Source organism: Mobula birostris, chromosome 26, assembly GCF_030028105.1.
Source record: "Mobula birostris isolate sMobBir1 chromosome 26, sMobBir1.hap1, whole genome shotgun sequence".
In the NCBI taxonomy this organism is placed as follows: Eukaryota; Metazoa; Chordata; class Chondrichthyes; order Myliobatiformes; family Myliobatidae; genus Mobula; species Mobula birostris.
Window position 1 is genome coordinate 32596390 of NC_092395.1, and position 23184 is coordinate 32619573.

The 23184-nt window shown below is 39.2% G+C and overlaps 1 protein-coding gene across 2 annotated transcripts in view; it reads right to left on the reverse strand.

Annotated features, from left to right (window-relative positions):
- The window catches only part of med16 (mediator complex subunit 16), a 28610-nt gene extending 5835 nt beyond the window's left edge, over positions 1 to 22775 (reverse strand). For both annotated transcript variants that reach the window (XM_072244160.1, XM_072244161.1), the window contains exons 1-11: positions 22593 to 22775; positions 17560 to 17667; positions 16808 to 16977; positions 15435 to 15866; positions 14275 to 14380; positions 12672 to 12824; positions 11826 to 12037; positions 10711 to 10917; positions 4452 to 4662; positions 3701 to 3834; positions 1519 to 1711 (exon numbers count right to left, since the gene is read on the reverse strand). In XM_072244160.1, the coding sequence (XP_072100261.1) occupies positions 1519 to 1711; positions 3701 to 3834; positions 4452 to 4662; positions 10711 to 10917; positions 11826 to 12037; positions 12672 to 12824; positions 14275 to 14380; positions 15435 to 15866; positions 16808 to 16977; positions 17560 to 17667; positions 22593 to 22728 (2062 nt within the window). In that variant the 5' untranslated portion in view covers positions 22729 to 22775. The remainder of the gene's footprint in view (positions 1 to 1518; positions 1712 to 3700; positions 3835 to 4451; positions 4663 to 10710; positions 10918 to 11825; positions 12038 to 12671; positions 12825 to 14274; positions 14381 to 15434; positions 15867 to 16807; positions 16978 to 17559; positions 17668 to 22592) is intronic.
- Between the last annotated feature and the right edge of the window lie 409 nt (positions 22776 to 23184).

Sequence of the window (23184 nt, forward strand, 5' to 3'; positions counted from 1 at the left end):
TTTATTCATTTGCAAGCCTTGCACACTTACTAGACTATCTATACTCTCCTGAATCCCCTTCACGTACCACACTGCCTCTTAGCTTTGAACTTCCATACATAGAACATCACTAGGCTCATCAAATCTACGCCAACTCTTAAGCCATTCCACTATTCCCCCCCCCCAATTTATTACCTAGTTTTAGCACATATGAACATGAACATCCCAATTCTCCCACACCCACCTCCTCATGGGGCAATTTACAGCAGCCAATGACCTAAGCAAACATAGCTTTGGGACGAGGGAGGAAACTGGATCACCAGGGAAATCTATGTGGTTAGAGAATATAATAACTCCACATGGACAGCACCACAGACAGAATTAAACTTGGCTGCTGGAATTGCGAGATGGCTGTACTTGCTGCAGCACCGACGCGCTGCCCATCTTCAATCATAGATGTGCTTCGCTTGTCAACTGATTAAAGTCTGCAAACAGCTGGGGTGCTCATACTGATCCCTGAGGCATCCCATCAGCAGAAGCTTCCAAACCAAAAAAAAAATCATCCCTTTATTCCTACTGTTATTTACAGCGTCAAAATTCTAACATCTTTGTCAAATATCAGTCCCCTTTCACAAACACATCGACTTTGCTCAACACTATTTCTTTCCAATCTGTGGATACTATCCTAGAACAGAATTTTGGAAGATGACAGCCACAATCACCATAGCCACCTTAAAACCTGCTGTTCATCAAGGTGATAGCCTTTCAGTCACATTCATTTCATCTAGTTTATTTTTAAAAACGAATTCTAATTTCTTGAGCGTTTAGCTTATACTCAATCCTACTCTATTTCTGGAAGTTCTTCTGTGCCTTCTAAGAAGACAGAATTTAAGTATTTGGTTAATTTCTGTTACTTCCTTATTCCTCATTATAATACCTCCTGTCTCAGTCTGTTAAAGACTTATTCATCTTGATGTAATTTTTTCCTTTTGATAAATTATCTATGTTTCTTTCTGGTCTACTCTTGTATTCTATTTTCCCTTATTACAGTGATGGTCATATCTCTTGATTCCTTTAATATCCAAAAATCTATCTTAAATATACACAACAATTGAACCTCCAGAGCCTGCTTTAATTTATTACTATGCATGTGAAGAAATTTCTTCTGACCTCTGTCCTTAACAGCTGATTTTTTAAAAAAAAAAGTGTATTACCCTGATTCTATACACTAATACTCTAAACCGGGGGTGGGAAATCAACTCCGCATCTACCTTGCCCTATAACAATTTTATACATCTCACTGAGATCACTATCATAATAGGGATTGTCACTGTTTAGATTTCTCTGATCCAAGGGTTTTGGTTGTGCACTCGTTGAATATTAAAACCTAGGAGACAAAGAGAGCCAGGAGATGTGGGAACTAGGTAAGAATCTGAAGACCACACATAATCATGAGCTTAGTGTCAAATGATGCCCATTTTTACTCTTATACCCACATTAATAAAAACGGAATTCTTCACTTCATTATGTTGAACTTACAGCAGAGCCAGAGCTTGGTGAGAAGTCGAAAGAGCAGGGACATACTATCCTGCGTGTCTGATGTAGCAGTGTATATTGGCAAACAACCAGGTTTAAGTAGACCCCAAATTCGGATCACTACCATGAGTTCTCTCAGCATGCCAAGTGAGGTACCATCTCTAAGGAAACTAAATCCTGGTCGAACAGGAGAACTCTGTAAAGAAGGATTGACCATCAGCAAGACACAAATTCACTGAGTGGTGTTAAAAAGAGAGAGCACAACAGGAAGACAATTTGTTCAAAATACATTCTGTCAGCAGTTTCTGATATCGTAAATATTTATGTTGCCTTGATGACCCAAATATTCTCTCTTCCAACTGCAATGCTTTGGATTCCTTTTCACATTTGTAAGTGCAGTGTCGTGGATTATTACAAAGTACTTAATGATGTAAGTGAAGTGATAAGAGTATTACAGGCAGGAGGATGGTGAGGAAGACACAAAAAGTTTGTAATTGCTGCCAACTTGAACAAGATTCTACTGACAGACTTTTCAACATTTGAACAAACCATTCCATAGGGATTTTCTGATCTCAACTTCCACCTATACCAACTACTCTTTTCAACACTTTGTCCTTTTAACTTTTCCATTCACAACATCCAGGGACCAAAATAATCCTTTTAGGTGAAGCAATTCTTCCAATCTAGTGTGATGCATTTTATGTCTATAAATATGACCTCTCCTACATTAGAGAAACTCAGCACAGACCTGGTATCCACTTTACAGAGAGTCTGTAGCAGTGATTCTGAATTTCTTTTTAATTGTTACTTTAGTCACTACCCCACTCTGACCTGTCAATGATCTATTACATTTTTATAATGTGGCCCAGTGTGAGTTTCCATCAGGACACGTAGCAGCCTTGAGAACTCTACATATGTAGAATTCAATGATTTCAGGTAATTATTTTTCTTCTTATGAATCAGAACTGTCCAATTCTACTATAGGTCATCCACCTATGGTATTGACACGCCTTTTTCCTCTCTTCTCTCAAAGAACCTGACCTGTTCGCTATTTCCTGGAGTTCTGGATTTCACGGCTCTTTGAGAGTCCTTTGTTTTCTCTCAACTTACTTCATTAAACTATCAACCGTATGCCTTCACCAATGATCATAGCAATCCTGGCCTCACCCTATCAGAGATATCCCTTCATTCAATCCATTCCTCCCTCGCTCTCTCAGCAACTTAAAGCAAACAAGTTTCCTCTTGCTCTGAGTCCCAACAAAGGCTTCGGAATAAGGGGTTATCCAGAGGTGACAGAATAATTTCTCAGAGGATTATTTATTGTAACTCTGTACCCTGTTTTTTTGAAATATATTCAGGGTGGTGAATACATGTTTGGACCTTTCGGAAGACAGGAGTTACGAAGATTGAGCAGAAAAATGCATTTCAGGCCAAGATCAGATTAGCCATGACATAATGAATTACCCTGCAGGCTCAAAGGGGATATGATCTATTCCTGCCCTTGTATGGATTTCTCACTGACATCTTATAGAATTCAAGCAACATAGGAGCTAAAATAAATGCCATGCAATAAATTATAGAAGATGCTTTGTTTATTATGCTGCTTACTTTCCTCTGCACTATATTCGCGGTCAAGAAGATGAACATTTCTCTAAAGAATGGCCCCCCCCACAATAAAAGAGGGTAATTAAGTATCTTGTCCAGTGGACTCGCCGAAGCTTTAAAACAGAGTACAAGAATGAGATCTTTACAAAAAGCAAGGGGGCATAAGATTTGTATGGATATAGTGGGTAAAATTAATACTGAACCTATTACAGAATGTACTTCAACATCTTACAAATAAATCACATGGTTTGACACAACCTCAGTTATACTTCCAGCTAGTTAATACAGGCTGCTTCCTTTGTAATGGTAATACCAAATTGATGGAATGTGGGCTTAGATCTTAAAACCACTCAATTGTGTAAAAGAGATTTAAGAGACTGAGCATCTCATAAACTGAAATAGCTCAACAATATCAATGGTAATAGAGTGAAATACGTCACCAACTTTAAAAGCCATTTGACGTGCTCATTCTTTAAAGGGAATGACATCCGTAGAGCTTGGAGAAAACATCTCAATCTTGCTACACCTACATGTACTCACTTTAGTTAAAAAGAAAACTCATAAGCATGCTATTACTCACCTGATTGGGCAGACTAGCCAACAGATACAGTACAAAGTCTCCAACCCATTGAATGAGCTGCTGTAGAGACTGCAACACCCAAGCATCCAGAACAAACTCTTCAGTTTTTAAATTTATCATAACTTTATCAATATCTGAAAGAAAGCATCAGTTACATTCTTAAAACAACTTGACACACAGAAAACATTACTAGAAAACTTTTAAGTTCAAAGTTCAACAATAATAACCAGGTGGCATCTGTTGATGCTCCGATCTAAAATGTTTTACTCTGGCCACCAAAACAATAAAAGGCAATATTGAGACTGCATAAATCCTAGACATTCAAATTTGAAAATTAAAAAATGCATAATGGGAAAAACATGGTGTAAGAATTTTATAAAAATACATTACTTGCAACTTTTCTTAAAAAAAAACACACCACATGAACCAACCATTGCTCTCCCAGCAGGAAATTATAACAGGACCTGAAAACTGCGCAGCACTTTAAATGTTTAAATGCTAAGAAAATTTCAACTGCACAGCAACAACGGCTGTGTGTGTGGGAACTTTTCAATTACTGCGTAGCCATGCACCCACGCAGCTTAGAGGGAACGGTGATTGCTTGAATGTTGAAAGAAGTTTAACTATAATTTCTGCATTCAAGAATGCCCACAATCTGTCTGAAGAACATTTCATTTGAAAAATTGGAAGGCTTTTATCAGCCATTAAGTATTTACATTATTTGGTCCACACGCACAAATTGGGTACGTACCAGTGTCAGTGTTCTTACAGCAGATCTCGGTCAGTCGCTCTCCAGGGCTTTTATCTGGCGTGTTTAGCAAGTGTGGTCGAAGAAGTGATTTAAGTGTGGAACCGATTGCAATCAACAACAGCTTTGCATGGAAATCACAGGCTCTTGCCAGTGTATTTGTTGACAGCTTGCACAAAGATGCTTTCATAGCCACTATTCTTGTGGCTAGAACCTCAACAAAGGGAAACATAGAAAGCAAATTAAACATGTGCACACAAAACACAGTTGAGACCTCAAGGGTGGACACAACAGACAGTGCAAAACTACAGCTTTCCCATGTCCTCAGTCAAGGCAAATAGGGTGACACTGAGGATTTAGGACTGGGCCAGATACAATGCATTGTTGAACTACCACTTGACATTCAAAGAAGCATTCAGTAAATCTAAAGAATAGTCACTTCTCAAGAAGAGCTTTAAAAACAACGTGGAAGCAGCAGTTTGTACTTACACACTATATATGGGGCCTTCAACAACCTCAGGATACCTTACATAAATAAGTTTTAAAAATGTTTTGACAGTTGTAATATAAGAATTGCTAATTTGCACAAAGTCAACTTGCCAACTCCCATTAACACCCATGAAATAAATGACTATAAAATCCGTTTGAGGTGCTAGCTAAGGGATGCTTTGGCTAGGATGCCAGTAGAAATCCCTTGTTTGGTTGAATGGTGCTGAGGGACTTTTATTTTTATCCAAGAAGGTCTTGAGCAGTTGAACACAACTCATCCAAGCACAGTACCTCCAAGAGTGTAGCAATCCCTCAATAGTTCACAGAAACACCAGAATAGATTGCATGTAAATCTCTGGAGTGAAAACTGAGCTGAGGGAGTGCAGTCTAGTGAACTGTCTTTTCTTTTAAACATTAAGTTTATGTAAACCTCACAATCAGAAAGGAAATTTCAGAATTCTGAGCATTGGCATTTACATTTAAAGGATAACCATGATGCTATTTCCTTCATTAAAAAGCTGCATCATCATAGTGGAATCAGAAAATTTCTAACACAAAAAGGTGCGCCATCACAGTTGATTTTTATCCTGCTTTCTTTCCAGACCTACGAGTCAAAATATTTTTCCTGAATTTCTCTCATCTTTCTACCAGTCACTGGTTCCTTGGCAGGAAGACCGACTTCAGGGGAGCTGCGTTGCCCTGGCTGTGGCGTGGACTAGGCCCTCATACCACAGAGTCACATGTTGCAGTATCCCATGGATCCATAATGGGTGGGGGGGGGCGCAAAGATGGCGCCTTTTGTCAGTGCTGCCCTCTGGTGTTTGCTCAATAGAAGAACAACCTGGACCAGGACAACACCCAAAGTGCTATCAATTGCCATTAAGGTAATTAGGCCATATTTCTTGTGTTCTTCTGCTATTATAATCACATGTGCTATGTGCCGGGGGTAATTGTTTTGCACCTTTTCCCCCAGAGGAATGCTGTTTTGTTTTGCTATATTCATGCATTGTTGAATGACAATTAAACATGAACTTAAAATTATAGACCCACTGGGTATCTAAAATTCTCACTAAGGCAATTAGATCCTTCTTATTTACTCCACCCAAACATAATAATTTTAAATGCCTAGGATTGCTAGCTTTGCAGAATGGATGATCTCACCTGCCACCTCAGATCCCTCCAGTCCACAGCTAAATCAATTCATTCAACATCTCTGACCAACCTACTCTTGCACATTAACACAAGACGATGTAGAAATATGGCCCAAGTCCATGAAAAGCAAATCAAATTGAATCTGACAATTATAGTCCAATCAATCAATAATTACAGTCCAATCAGTATACTTCGAATCACCAATAAAGTATTAAGTATTGTCAATAGTGCTAGCATATTGATCACTTGCTCACCCATGCTCAGTTTGAGTTTCACCAGAACTGTTCAACTCCATACTTCTTTATTTCATATTTTGAACAAGAATGAAGTGAAGAGGCAAGGCGGAACTGACTGCCCTTGATATCAAGGGAGGTTCTGAATGCCATCAAAGAGCCCTGGAAAAACTGAAGTCAATGGAGGTCAAGGGATGTTTGTGGATTTGGAGTTTACCACCCTAAATGCAGGATAGCACTGTAGCAATTCCATACCTAATAGTACCATGGGAGCATAATCATCAGAAAGACCTCAGCAGTTCAAGGCAAAGGCTTACCAACACCTTCCAAAGGAAGATGGGTCTGGGCAATATATAGAGGCCTTGCCAGTGATCCCCTTGTCCCTTTCCAAAAAATTAATCTTTTCCCTTAGCTACTCACTTCTGCATTCCTGCCACAACACTGCTGGAATAGGCAACACCCATAAAATACCAGAGCTCCTTCAACAGCATCTCCCTAAATCTGTCTCATCTACCACTGAGAAAATGCAGATACTCAACAATTTTTCCTTCCAATTCACACATCATTGCAACTTGGAAATACATTTCACATTTCATTTCCTTCATCATTCATGTCAGAATCCTTGAATTCCTACCCAACTCTGCGAACACCTTCACAGAGCTTAGTAGTTCATGGCAGCAAGCTCATTTCATTTTTAAACTTGCATTGCTAATGATGCCAATAAACACACATGCACACAGTCTGCAGAGAAGAACGGATATTGCAACCTAAAGTACAGATGGCTCCCAGTCTCTCATCTGAGCAAATAACCCCAGACTAAAGCTTGCATGATTACAGCAGAGATTGTAATATGTGTATCATAAATGGATAGTTTGGAAATTGTGGTCCCTTCTCTTTCCTTCAGGCTGCTGAAGTCAATTCTTGCCCATGAATTTGATGCTCTGCGGGAAATAATGATGCTGCTTGTTCTGTTCACTTAGCAAGATTTTCCACTGGGCAGGTTCAATTCCAAATAGCTCATATATTGCTAGCAAAAACATATTGACATAATAATGACCATTTTGTTGGACTTGAGTCATGTCTTGATAAATCAGGAGTACAGGAGTTGGAATGTTATGCTGATGTTGTATAAGATGCAGATGGGCCCAAATCTGGAATACAGGTGTCCCACGCTTTTCGAACGTTCGTTTTACGAAACCTCGCTGTTACGAAAGACCTACATTAGTTACCTGTTTTCGCTAACAGGTGCTTTCACTGTTACAAAAAAAAAGGCAGCGCGCGCCCCGAGCAGCCAAGCTCCTCCCCCAGAACTGCATTCTAGCCGGCATTGCTTAAACACGTGCCTGTGAGCAGCCATTAGTAAGATGAGTTCTAAGGTATCGGAAAAGCCTGAAAGAGCTCGTAAGGGTGTTACACTTAGCATAAAACTAGACATAATTAAGCGTTTCGATCGTGATGAACGAAGTAAGGACAAAGTGAGTTTGGCTTGTGGAAGTTGACAAAGATAATGTTGAAGAGGTTTTGGCATGCCATGACCAAGAACTGATAAATGAAGAGCTGATGCAATTGGAAGAGGAAAGGATAACAATTGAAACCGAATGCAGTAGCGAACGGACCAAAAGTGAAGTAGTCCAGGAATTGCGCAGATTTTCGCTGTAATGATTGCAGAAAAGTACGACTTTTAATTTTGAAAGGGTACGTCCGTTTAAGGCATATTTACAAGATGGTTTGAGTGCTTACAAAGAACTGTATGATACAAAAATGCATGAGGCTAAGCAGTCAAGCATACTGTCGTTTTTCAAGCCTTCCACATCAGCCACAGCAGACGACAAACCTCGACCTTCGACATCGAGGCAGGCAGACATAGAAGAAGATGACCTGCCTGTCCTGATGGAAACAGATGACGATGAGATGACACCCCAGTGTCCCACCACCCCAACCCCCAGGCCGTGGACCGATACATTGCCGCAGAGTATGCAGCGGTAGCCGGGACGCACCCAGCACATCTTTAAGAAAAAAGCTGAAATAAGCAAGCTAATTAATTAGGTGCTGCCCGGCACGTAATTGTCGGCCCAGATCAGAGGTGATTGCCAATTATGTCGCCTCTGATCTGGGCCAACATTTGCGTGCCGGGCGGCACCTAATTAATTAGCTTGCTTATTTCGGCTTTTTTCTTAAAGATGTGCAGGGTGCGTCCCGGCTACCGCTGTATCCCTGCATGCTTCACGGATCGGTATTGGTCGGCGGCCTGGGGGTTGGGATCCACTGCAACACCCCAATTTCCGACGACTCAGCCTAACACACCATCATCAGTGTGCTTGGCGCTGTCTTCCCAATTCCGGTAAGTGATAGTACACTGTACATACATTATTTCTACTTTATATAGGCTGTGTATTTTTATGCGTTACTTGGTATGGTTTGGCAGCTTCATAGCTGAAAGGTTACTGGAGAGAGTGTTTCTGCCAAGAGCGCTTGCGTGAGATTTTCGCACGGAGAACAGTGCGGCAATGATTGTAGAAAAGTATTTCTACTTTATATAGGCTGTGTATTTATCATATCATTCCTGCTTTTACGATATGTTACTGTTATTTTAGGTTTTATGTGTTACTTGGCATGATTTGGTAGGTTATTTTTGGGTCTGCGAACGCTCACAAAACTTTCCCATATAAATAAATGATAATTGCTTCTTCACTTTACGACATTCCGGCTTTCGAAGCGTTTCATAGGAACGCTCTACCTTCAAATGGCGGGTAAACCTGTACTGTGCAGTTCCGGTTACCTAGCTGCAGGAAAGATGTCAACAAGATAGAGAGATTAAAATGGTTTCTATCATATTGACATGAGTGAGTAGAGCATTTTTTTAAAAAAGGAAATGTATACATGTGGTATAATAAAACAAGAACATGGGAGTCAGTGAATAGTTTTCAGGGAGTGACATTTGTACAAGTTCAAAAGGTCTCTATCATGTTGCAAATTGTTACTCTAGTTTATCAATAATTCAAAAAGTAATTAATATTACTTATTAGATTAGAAGCAATACACAATATCTGCAAATGTCAAAGCCAACTGTTGTAAGAACTACTGATAGTTACATATCTGTCAGAACAATCTTGCAATCCACCATTTCACCATACTTCAGGTTGAAATTTCTATTCTGGGGGGGATTTTGAGCCTTACCTTCATAACTCAGGAGTAAAGGAGTTGGGATGTTATGCTGAAGTTGTACAAGATGCTGACAGGCCCAAATATGGAATACTGTGTGCAGTTCTAGTTACCTACCTGCAGGAAGGGCGTCAATAAGATTGAAAGATTACTGCGAAAATTTATGAGGATATTGTCAGAACTTGAGGACCTGAACTACAGGAAAAGGTTGAATAGGTTAGGACTTTATTCTCTAGAGAGAATTGAATTGATTTTGTTTCTTACATCCTTCACATATATGAGGAGTAAAAATCCTTATGTTACATCTCCATCTAAATGTGCAATGCGCAATCATTGTTATTTATAATAAATAGAACAGTCAACATAACATAGAGATACACTCAAGTAAGCGCAAGTTAGTTAGACTGATGGCCTGGTGGAAGAAGCTGTCCCGGAGTCTGTTGGTCCTGACTTTTATGCTGCGGTACTGTTTCCGGGAAGGTAGCAGCTAGAATAGATTGTGGTTGGGGTGACTAGGTCCCCAACGATCCTTCAGACCCTTTTCTCACACCTGTCTCTGTAAATGTCCTGAATCATGGGAAATTCACAACTACAGATGCGCTGGGCTGTCCGCATCACTCTCTGCAGAGTCCTGCGATTTAGCGAGGTACAGTTCCCATACCAGGCAGTGATGCAGCCAGTCAGGATGCCCTCAATTGTGCCCCTGTAGGAAGTTCTTAGGATTTGGGGGCCCACACCATCTTGAGTCAGTGAATGAAGGAAGATTTGATAGAGGTAAACAAAATTATGAGTGGTATAGATAAAGTAAATGCAAGCAGCCTTGGGTTGGGTGAGACTAGAGGTTGTAGGTTAAGGGAAAAAGATAAATATTTAAGGGGAATCTGAGGGAGAACTTCATTTGGAGGGTGGTGCAAGTGTGGAGTGAGCTGCCTGAGGAAGCGGTGGATGCAGGTTCAGTTGTAACATTTAAGAGAAGTTGGAATAAGTACATGGAAGGGAGGGGTAGGGAGAGCTATGTTTCAGATGTGGGTTGATTGGACTAGGCAAAATAACATTTTGGCTTAGACTACATGGGCCAAAGGGCCTATTTCTGTTCTGTGGTGCTCTATGACTACACAAGTTTACATTTACAGGAGTAATTACCAAAAAAGAAAAGCAAACTTGCCAAAAATGAGCGGACATTACAGACCCAGATTGCATACCTTGCCACTCTACTGAACTCTTACCTGTTGCAAAGCCTGATTCTGGCGTGTATATTCCTCATGCAGTTTCTCGACTAGGTTTTGTACCATGTTGGGCTGTACATGTAAAAGGATATCCCACCAGTCATAACCAGTCACCATACAGTATTCCAATAGGAAAAGGAGATGACGCAGTGAAGTGTTCATGTCTAATGTGTGACCCATTGAAGGAGAGATCCTTAGCATGCTCAGCTATAAGGGAATAAGGTAACATTAACTTTCAAGATTTCAATAAGAATGTAAAATTGCACTTCAAAAAAATAAATGTATTATTTTACGTAGAAACTAATTAGTACTTGCATAGATTGGCTGTGTTGAAATTGCAATAATTTTTAAGTAAAATAAATATTCAAACTGTAAAGAAGATAATAAAAGAACACAATCAGTTGGAAATCTTTTAAAATTCATTTCAGGAAAATAGATGATGCTAGAAATTCCACATATATACACAACCCCATATCACCCATGAACTGAGCAGCAATTAATGATTAACCATATTCGTGGGCCCAATGCCACGTACAAGGAGGACGGCAAATTTCTTTCCCTAAAGAATAAACCAGATGATTTTTTAAGATGACAATATGGTACTTGTCATTGTTTCAGTTGCTGAAATTAACTTATTTCAGATTTATTAAACTACTTGAAGTTAAATTCTGCAGCAGCCATGAATGGACTCACCACCCTGAATAATCTGTCCAAAACTCTGGCTGCTCTCCCAGTAATTTACATTAATATAAAAACATTACAGGCCTAATTCCTTTTGGAAGAAATTTCCTATATCAGACCCCTTAGAAGGAAGTCAGGGAAAAATGGGAGAATGTTGGGAGACCAGCAACACTCATTTAGTGGCATTTTCCAAGCAAACCATATTTATGCAGTTAATCTATCCCAACCCCACAGTTACCTTATTTACAAACTGCTTGATACAAGAAAATCTGTTCAAGTGCAGAAGGAAAATTGAATACAAACATGGAAACAGTCCACAACTGATGAGTGGGAAGAAATATATTTGTGGTGTTTCAGCACTTCATGTGCATCACTGAACTTCAGACAGTGAAATATCTCTTTAGGTATTGAACATAATTCAATAGTTTTTTCACCTTTCCCTGGCTGTCTATTCCAACTAGTGCCAATGAAGTCCAGGATAGCTGCAGTGCTTTGAAGTGCACAGAAGACGCAGTTGTGCGCTGACGTTTAATAGATTGGTCATCCGTTGATCGTTGGGAGGGAATGTTGTAGAAGACTCCCATAGTTTGTAGTGAAAGCCTGTGAACAATGTGAATAGTTCCATCATGGAATGCCAGTGCAAGGCCTGGAGAGAGGAAGGAAAGTGGAATTTAGCCAATCCCTCCACAACAAACACAAATACATTCTTATGACCCAATTATCACAACTATAGTTACTGTTTATTATGCATGATGTTTACCTAAGTCAATATATTGGGTAAACAGTGAGCAACGGCATTAAGCAATTATGTGATAGATGTTATGAAAGTAAACTATAAAGTAACTCTATAGAAGAACTCTTCAATGGTAGGGGTAACAGAAGCATGACAATGGTGTATCCTTTCTACTGTGATGCAAGGAACCATTTAAAGATTTTCTTCTCAACAGTGCTTTGCATTAGAAAATGTTCTCCAGATCAATCTGAAAATCTTATCAATAAGGAGAGTAGTAATGAAAGCCAACACAAACTCTAACTTGTCGTTTACTTATCGATAAAAACTCCCAAAATAGAATTACTCTAAGTGCCCAAACTAGCATCCCTTCTAAATCAAAGATAATTCAATTTATATGGTCCTCTCGTGCAGACATTGAAATCAAATACGACTTAACAATAAAGTAAATCCCCAAACGAGACCATTCATAAGGATCTAGAAATACACCCTTCACTGGATAATATTAACATTTTTTAAAATTTTGGACCATGCAAGTTATAATACTAACCAAGGCCTGGAAAGAATTTGGTGTCTGTTGCCACCTTTAGGTCAGTGCTGGTAAGTGAGATGGGAAGTTTCGGTAAAGCCACAGCTGTTACACGATCCAGATCATTGGTTGCAGACAGAATCCTCCATTTCAGGATGCTTGGCTGCTTATCACCTAGGCGAGTAAGAAATCAGTAGAGTCAATAGAAAATTAATGAAAGGTATGTTACCTTCAAAAGCAATTTAGGAACAAAATAGATATTTTACTATAATGAAGTATTAACCCATTTCATTAAACAATTTTATTTTTTATAAATGTCTCTACATTCCTTGCAATGATTTATGTACAAGGATTCCAGGACCCTCAGAACACCAGCACCTTTCAATAATCCATTTAAAACTGAAGAATAATTTCAGAATACTAAACTGGAAAGCAATGAAAATTATTGAAGTGAAGGCTTATAACTAATTCGGTAACTGTCATAAACTGTATTGCCTTTAGTCTTCAGGTAAGATAAAACTGAAATACAATAGAATCATAAACACAAAGATACAAGTTAATCTATTGAGTCTGTGCTTTTGAAAAAAACTAGATTCTGAGCGGAATAGTTCATTAATCAAAATTTCTATCACATTACTCTAATTAGGCCTGAATAATTAAAACTGGCAAATATACAAGACAGTGAAAAATGACTGGTTATAATGAAAGGGCAGAGTTTAAGAATCATTTGAATCAGATGTTACATAATTAGTAAAAAACAAATTAGATTTGTAAGATTTTTTACATAAATCACTGCAGGTTACAGCAAAAAAGGCAGCAGCAAACAGTACAGTAATGAGGATTCACGGTGCAGGAGTCGAGACACCTGGCATCTGTCTCTAAGGAGGGATTTGCAAAAGCAGTGCAATGAAGCTACACAAAAGTGTTTCCTAGGATGGCAAGAGAGATTAAACACACTGTCTATACTCTCTAGGAATTAAAATAACAGACATACAACATTTGTAAGGCTTTGACAGGCTAGGGCCTTCTCTTGGCTAGGTTCTGGAACCAGAGACTCAAAGGTTGGCCATTCCCTGCAAAGCTAAGAAGTAACTTCTTCACCCCATGGGTAACCAATCTTTGAAATTCATAAAACAAGTACGCTCTGAAGTCTCAATGATCAAGTGTAATATTACATTCAGAAATTCATCTTACTTCAGGGTCTAATAACTTTAAAAGTTTAGGATATAATTTATTTTAGTATTTAAACTATAAGAATTTCATTGAAGGGAAAATAACATGCACATTTGATGGCATTGCAATAACCTAATGTCTATCAAGTCACATGAAGCATTTAGTCAATACTGACAGAGCAATAAAATTGCAAGCATGTACAGCTGTAGTTAGTCTATCAAAGATGATAAAACAGTTTTGAACTCACCATCTGCCTCATAAAGAGCTCACTTCATTCAGTTCATTTATAATACATCATATAGGGCAAAAAGTAAGTCGCCAGGACACAGAAAAAAGATGCAAATTTTCTAGTTTATTGCAACTTCTCTGAAACCCTTGTTTAAACCTCAACTCGAATTGTTCGCAATTTGTAATTATATGCCCTGCTTGGAGCAGCAGTCTCTGTACTCACCCACTGGGGATATTGTCTGAAAACTATTGCTTACTGGTAACCCTTCTTTCCGTAACGACCAACATTCTACAATGCTACCCGTCAGACTGGAAGCACATAGCAACACCTGCAGGAAGTAAGAGTATGGCAATTACTCATGCACTCAGCTATAATGTTCAAACTTTAGACTAATCAAATTTCACAAACCTTAACTCAGATGTTCACTACTCATTATCCAGATTAACATATTATCATAAATCTTATGTTTTCCTATTGTTCTTCCAGCACTGTTTCGACTGTCAAATCATGCCAGCAGGTAGAAATGAGCTGTTCCAGGCTTTTTGCATGTACGTAGTAACTACTAACATTGAAAGTTCTCATAAAGGAAAATTAATAATAAAAATGTGGCATCCTGCTATCTCAGGAGACTGAAAGCTTAAATAAATATAGATTAAAATTCGTAGAAAAAGCAAAGTAAGTGGAGGCAGATCAACTTTGGGAGATAATTTATTAATTTGATTATTCATTTACTGCTGAGGACTGTAGCTCCAAAAATGTAGAGGATACACAAGCAGAGAGGACTAAAAGATTGGAGGAGCTTGGTCTCAGATTGGATGAGAATCTTAAAATTCAATGTACTGCAGACAGGAAGTTTATACCATGGAAGGTGAATAGATAACAGGAAGCCCACCGACTTTGTATGACAAAACTAACACTCATAACTATATGCAACACACACACACACACACACCTGGTGAAACTCAGCACGCAGCATCTACGTAAAAGGATACAGTCGACACTTCAGACCGAGACTATTCGGCAGGACGAGGAACTAGACTGTGATTGTTTAAGTGGTATTGACAAGAAGTACAATTGTTTGTATGTTATCAGTTTAGGCAGATTATGTTTGTCTATTATTGTGACATAAAGATCTGACCACATTTTATGAGTAGTTAATACAGAAAACCAGGCAACCGTAAAGGGTTTGCAAATTTTTTCTTGCAACTCTATGTTTTAATTGGGAAAAAAAACAGGAATACAAGACAATGCTGCAGCCTCAAAAATCAGGCAAACCACCAAAAATAATGACTTCAAAAGGAAACTACTCATGCCTACACATAGGTGGTATTTAGAAGTGGCTACAGAGCCACTCAATGAGTACGGCAACACTGACATCTTACCTGCTCAGAGGTTTCTCTTGTTAAAAATTTCAGGTGAGTGACGACTGGGTATTTCTCCTTCCGAGCAACGTCAGTTGTACAGCGCATGAAGAGCGAGGGAAGTAACTCAGTATCAATCTTGCACTTCTCATTAACAACACTCACACAGACTTTATAAAACTGAACGGGTGACGAGCTGCTGCCGTCTGACGTGGTCACCACGATGTTTCCACCACCAGTGAATGCAATGTCTGCGAGTGCAACTCTGCTCCTCAGCCGCGATAAACTTTCTGTAGCAGTGAGAACTTGTCCACTGGGTTTCAATAATGACACAGTCACTAGACCACTGATTGTTACAGCGATCCAACCTTCCATTGGTTTTCCTCCAAACAGCGTCAAGGATGGGGAGAATTTCACCCGCGAAAATTTCTCGCCGAAATTGGACACTCCAGACTGATTGGCAGGGAAATAAAACAGGAAAGCATGTCATCTCGAAAGCTGTGAACCCACTTGTAAAGATAACTGTGATTAAAAAAATGCAAAGCAACACAAAACAAATTTAGAATTGTACGCTGTGCCAAGTCAAGTAATTGGACAGCAACACATTTTGCTTATTAAACACAAGAGCAGTAAAAATGCTCTAAAAAGCCTGGGTAGATCAAATTAGCTTTGATCTACCCAAGGCACACCATTCAATAATTTAAAATGGTTTTGTGGCTGTAAATTAAAACAGCCTGTGAAGATGGCTAGTTAATTATTTGGACTATATTATTGATATTTACCGCAACTCTGAAATCTGCATTTTAGTTTCCACTTAATCCAAATCCAATAAATCCACCAACCCACACATCTTTGGGATGTGAGAGAAACCAGAACACCCAGGGGAAGTTCACGTGGTCAGAGGGAGGACATGCAAGCTCCACACAGATAACACCAGAGATCAGAATTAAACTCAAGTCTCCGGAGCTGTGCGGTAGCAGCTCTACTAACGGCATCATTGGGCTACCCAAATTAATTTCTTCCTAGAGCGACAGAAAGGCAAGTTTGCCATTGCATCATTACTTACAGTTGAAAACCCAGTCTCAACCATTAAGTGTAATCACTTAGCACCAAGATAAACAAAACTATAACATGCCATTTTGTTACCATACATTTTTCTATAATTGCACAATATTTTAAGCAAATGAGTATGAAATCACTTTGAATTATTATATACAATTTAAAATCAAAACAATCCAACACACAGACCTGACCTGTCTTTATTAAATGTATCTTCAGACTATTACGAGTTGTATCCAACTGTTAGGGGCCAGTGTGTCAAATGTAATTATCAATATACTTTGTTATTGGGAGGTAACTGGAATATTATTCAGGGTTTTGATTATAACACAAACCTTATCTACGTGCAAGGCTAACTTGACACCATTGTGCAGCCACGACAAGGCCACAATAGGGTCACCATCCACCGAGCTCCCGACTGTGCTGTCCCAGCTATTCACGAGGTGATCAGTCATACTCCAACATTTCACCTGACCATCAGCATCAGCTGATAACAGCCGGGAACCTTACATAGAGAGATGGAGCAAAAATTTCATTTTAGAAAACATGTCGCTTCAAAATTATACATTTTAGTTCCCAATAATTATGGAAAAACTTCGCTTAGTTAGCAGATATTTTCTATGTAACATTCTAAAATGAAAATAAAAAATATACACCAGTTATCCACAGGAAATATGTACATTTCTGCTTTAAGAAGTATCATCCAAAGTGAGAGCTTAAATACAGAAAAAGATATTTCCCCTCTACAATACAGTAGTGAAAATCAAACATGCTCGTCAAAGAGTTTTAAATCTTCACTACTTATAACACATAGCAGAGATATTCCATTAGAGGGTTGAAGTGTTAACTTCAGACACATCGAGAAATGAAGGGCAAGCTGCAAATATTGTGAAAACCTTTTAATTATTCATTTCTTAGCCCTGAGACCTTCAGCGGCCTAATGGCCACTCAATCTCGTGACAGGGCAATAGATTTAATTATTTTTAAATCATGTGTGTCACTATCATGTGACATTAGTTATGCCACCTGAGTTCACTTAACATTTTATACTCCTATCTGACACACTAACACATTAACAAAAGTTTACCAGATTGGTCCCACTCCAGAGACGTGATCACTTCATGGTGCCCGGAGTTTATAGAGTAGACATCCCAAGGATGTTCAGTGTCCAAAATGTGTATCATATAAGTGAGATCTGAAAGAAAAAACAAAGGCTTTCGGAAAACATTTTTAGCCACAAAGTTCATGTTCTAAATTATTTAAAATGTAATCAAACTCTGTCAAAAAAAAAATGACAAGTGGGAGTAGTTGGCATGTCAGTCTGCAGGTATAAGGAGAATGCATTTCAGATAGGACTGAGCAAACTTTATTGGGAAGGGAAAAAATAAACCTGCAAATATTTAAAATCAAAAAAAAACCTTCACTTTGTAAATACCACTTAACAAGCATCGAGGCCAGCAAGCCCATGAAGCTGAAGTATTCAGATGACAAAATTCATTAGAAGAAGTCTAATCACAGTGATCATTTAGCAGAATGGTAACACGATGAATATTCCTTTGTTTATTATATATGTCAGTTCAATTAGTACTCAGCTTCAGCTCACAAGACTGCTAGCTTTTGAGAAATTCAAATCCACAAATAGAAATTAGAATTTAGGAAAAACAAATTAAAGATGAAAATGTATTTCAAATAGTATGTAGTCTCAACATTTAATTTGTACTAAGAAAATATTTTATTCTCATCTCTCCCATCGAGGAATTTCTGGTTCCTATTGCTTTAACTCCAATATTTAAATACTATAGATTTTAGATACTGTGCCCAATATTTCCCACTAACATTTTTATTATTCGGCATTATTTCATTATAGTCAGTTGATATCTCCTGGTTCTCAATAACATAACGCTCATTGTTTAATTTTATGTATAATCCTTAACTAGTTGATTTTTCTCTGACAGCATTACAGTTAATTTTCAGGAAGATAATTCTTTTGCAGCCACTGAATTATCTACAGCCCCAGTTGGCATTCTATTGCAGAACCAACAAAAGAAAAATTTCTAAAAAAAAAATCCCGAAGATTTCAAAAACTTCTATTTTGAAAGCAAATTGTTCAAAACTCATGACCTAAAAAATACACTAGATCAGTGAATACCACCTCAACAGATTCCAATACACCTTCTGTTGCAATATTTGCCCATTACTTTACAATGTGGCATCCAGAAGAAGCAAATAATCTGTAGTGTGATGTTGGCTGAGGGAAATGCTAGTCAAAACACCACCCATAATTTAGATTGAAACAGTCAATCAAATAGCTTCTTAAATGTTCTTTCATTAAAAATAGAGATGATCCTGTCTTTGTTCACCTTCCTGCATGATTCACATATACTTTGTTTCCTTAATATTGAAGAGTCAGCTTCAGGTTTGAATATACTCAATGAATATGTACATTATACAAGTAGAAAATTCCCAAAATATTTAAGAGTTTTCCTTAGAAAATTTGCCCTCCTCTCCATCCTTTTCCTGAAACTAAATCCCTTAATCTTGGCTGTTCAATAATAAACTTTACAGGACCTTTACTTATCCAATGAGATCCACTTTTTACACTCTTGTCAGCATAGGCCAACAGTAATCCCTCTCTATAGGACAACCCCTTGGGAATGGATCTAGTGAATCTATTGACTCCAAGGTAGACATCTTGCCCTTTAAGGATTGAGACCAAAATAGTTAACAGCACTCCAAATGAAGTATCATCAAAGCTTAGCACAATCTCAGAAAAACTTTCTTACCTTTGCCCTTCAACCCTTTGCAATAAAGGCTAACAGAACATTTACCTTCCTAATTACCAAAATGAATTTCTGCATCTCATGAACCTGAGAGGGAATTTCATGCAAGTGTGGAACACGCGGCCAGCGGAAGTGTGGATGCAGGCTCAATTGCAACATTTGTGAGAAGTTTGGATAGGTACATGGATGAGGGAGGTATGGAGGGCTATGGTCCTAGTGTGGGTTGACGGGAAAGACAGAAAAAGCTGGTCGACACAGACTAGACAGGTCGAAGGGCCTATTTCTGCACTGTATGAACCTAGTCAGAACATTAACATTTCTCAGCTTACTAATAAATCAGATTCTCATCATTTAAACTGATTTTATTTTCTATGCTTCTTCCCAAAATACATGACTTCAGTTTCGTATTCTAATAACTTCTTGCCCACTCAAACTGCCTTCATACTACAACATTCTTAGGTCTTCTGCTACTTGAATTCTTAATGACATTGCTGAAAAGACTGGGTGCAAAATCCAAGTCTGCCAATGATGTTAGTACATGAGCGGCGAGGTTACAACTTTCTGCAAAAGCATGAAAGTCTCTGATCTGTTCAAACCAAATCCAGTTTACATGCAGATCAGGAAACAATTCTGAGATTACCGTTTATGTTCGATTTTTAATTTAGTCCCCATCTCGTCCCCATTTCCTTTCAATCTGCTATATAATTGACGATCAGAACCTTGTTTCTGGATCTACCAGGTCAGTAGATCCTAGATGAGTCCTGGCAGTTTGATTCAACTTCTCCAGCTGACAGGAATGTGTCAACATCCCAAGCAAGCAGTGTAGATTTCCTGTCAAGTCTGCAGAAAACTATCACCCAACTGCACAGGCCTCTACTTGTAGCACATCCCTAACTTTAATAGTCTCCTACATCCTACTGTTGCGGTCAGATGGCTCACTCTTCCTTAAGTCTTCCTTAATATTGTAAATATCTCACACCTGTGGGATACTCTTTAGGAAGGGAGGACGTAGGAGCAAGGAAATTATAGGCTAGCTAGCCTGACATCAGTGGTTGGAAAGATGTTGGGTTTATTCAAGAGTTCTTGGAGGCACACGATAAAATAGGCCTTAGTCAGCATTGTTTTCTGAAAGGGAAGCCTTGCCTGACAAATCTGTTAGAAAGTCTGTGGATATTGAAAAAGGATCTAATGCTTTCCCAGCGTGTATGTCGAATAAACTCTTCTCGGGCTTCCAACCGGGTACAGGTATTGATTATAACCAACACTTCGATGACAAACTCTGCATCTTCATCAGGGATGATGCCTGGACATCTCTAGTCTGGTGGTATTTATACCCCCAACATCCATCCATCATAATTGGTTAGTCCTCATCCAATCAGGTTTCTGCTGTCCCACCTCGTTTATAATCAAATTCCAGTTCTTACTTAGAGCGAGTCCTTTATCTTTGTGAACATTCTTTTCCTCTAGTTTTACTTCAAAGGCTTCCTTTACCAAACAGTCCCAAAAGCCATTGGCACGGCACAGTAGTTTTGTGCCAAAGTCAATCCAATTGTCATTGAGAATGCAGCATTCTGCTACTGTGGATTTCTCCGAGTAGCCCAAATGAATACACCTCCTGTGTTCCTTGATGCAGGTTTCCACTGTGTCTCCCATCTGGCTGATATACACCGCTCCACATTCACAGGGCATCCTGAAAACAGCAGTCAATCTGGGTCCCAGGTCACCTTTGACCTGCATACACTGTGATTTGAGCTTCCTTATGAGTTTGTGGATGGTACTAATCCAGTATTTCTTCAGGATTTTGGCGATCCTTCCAGAAATTGTGGAAATATAGGGAATACAGGCGGTAGTGATGGCTCCTTCTTCATTGCTAGGTTCCCTAGTTTTTCCACCTGCCCTTTTAAGGGCCTGATTGATTTTCTTCACCTGTAGCCATCCTGTAGGAACGTCATGCATATTTGTCTTATATCCTCGGGGAGAGTCTCCAGGTCCGAAAGTTTTCACACAGTTAATCAAAGTAGAAAGAACCCGTCTACGTTGGGAGGCATGATGGTGGCTGTTACTGTTGAGGTACAAGTCCGTGTGAGTGCACTTCCAATAGACGCTGTGTCTGAGGCTACTGTCCGGTTTCCATTGTATTAGAATATCCAGGAACAGGAGGCAACCATTCCTCTCCATCTCCACTGCAAGTTGAATGTATACTGTTCAGATGGTCATGGAACTGTTGGAATGCCTGGAGTCCATGAGGCCACACTACGAAGGTGCCATCAACGTATCTGAAAAAAACATTTGGGGCGCAAGGGTGATGAACTCAGGGCCCTCTTCTCAAAGTCTTCCGGGTAGAAATTAGCAATAGCCAGTGACAAGGCTGATCCCATGGCTATTCCGTCTGTTTGTCCATAGTAGCTCCCCTTATGAAGGAAGTATGTTGATGCAAGGGTGTGTTCAAAAAGGGCAATAGTATCCTTATCAAACCTTGAAGCTGTCCTTAATGGGAACTCTTGTGAATGGGGACAACAGGTTGAAACTGCCCATTATGTTCTCCGGATTCAGCTGGATGTTGATTATCATTTTTACGAAGTCAGTCAAATTTATGATGTGATGCTCATGGTCTTCAACAAAAGGGGGTAGCACGGTCATTAAATGCTCAGCAACGTAGTATCTATCCCACTGACAATAGGCCTCAGGGGGAAAGCCTCCTTGTGTTTCTTAGGGAGCCCATAAACCGTTGGTGGTACCTGTGCCTGAGGCAGAGGTGCCTTGCACATGTCTGCTGGCAGTCCTGATTAATAAAAACACCAACTTAAAATAAGCACAAGTCAAAGCTTAAAATCACACAGCACATTTTGGAGGCCCGAAGCATTTCTCCTTCCCCTCTCAACTCTTACATCTGACCAAAGACCCAATTTTTTTTCTGCAAAGAAATGTCATCACATCCACCTCAGAGAACGCAAATCATCTTATGTGAAACAAGGCATCTCCATCAGTGACACCAGATTAACCTAGATTTTGTCATGTTTAGGAACTGAATTTGAATCTGCAAATTTCCTATTCAATGATACACACTATCCGTTACAAAACTGTATTGTTACTCAAATATTATCAAACATGTATTTGAAATCTTGTTCTGTGCAAATAGGTTGCAAGTCACACGATGTATCTGCAGGACCCGAGTATTTTTGAAGTGTGCGTTAACACTATAGGAATCCATACTCTTGGCTCAAGTTGGCTGTACAAGGAATGCAATATGAAGTCTAGCAGTCTGAATGTGAAACTTCCCCTATATCACATCAGCACAATGCAAACATTGGGCACTCCGGGCATCAGGCCCAACACCTACCTTGCTCTTCCTCGTTCTTTAGGTCGGTTGTGAAAGCAACTAGGTTCCTACAGGACCAGGCGCATACGAGTGGCACAGAGGGACAGTAATTGCTCTTCGGCCACTTATCCCATTCACAAATATACGCCACCTCCATGATCGCGGCTAGCGCGACTCTGCTTACGCCCAGTGCACAGGCGCCTCAGCGCAGGGCGCATGTGTCCCACTCCGTCTGTCCAGGAGCTGCCTGAGATCCGGATGAAATTTAAAACTCACCAATTTGCCAGGTGCTTCAGCCATTTAAATTATTACTAAAATTTTTCGTCAAATAACGCAGATTTATTTATTTACTTATTTATTTAATTAATTCCAGGCGGTTGCGTTAAGCTTCTCCTTTTTAACATTGGGTCCTTCAGTTACCAATTAAAGGGATGTGTCTAGAACTTCAATTTGAAAATGGGCTTTTAGAACAGTGTATGGAAGTAAAAACAGAATAATGTGCTAAGTGTAAATCCTTTCAGCTCCATTGCACTTTTTCACTTTTTTGATCATTTCCAGCTCTTAGATTTATTATTGGTTTTACATTTCTGACATTAAGTATTTCTTAAAACGT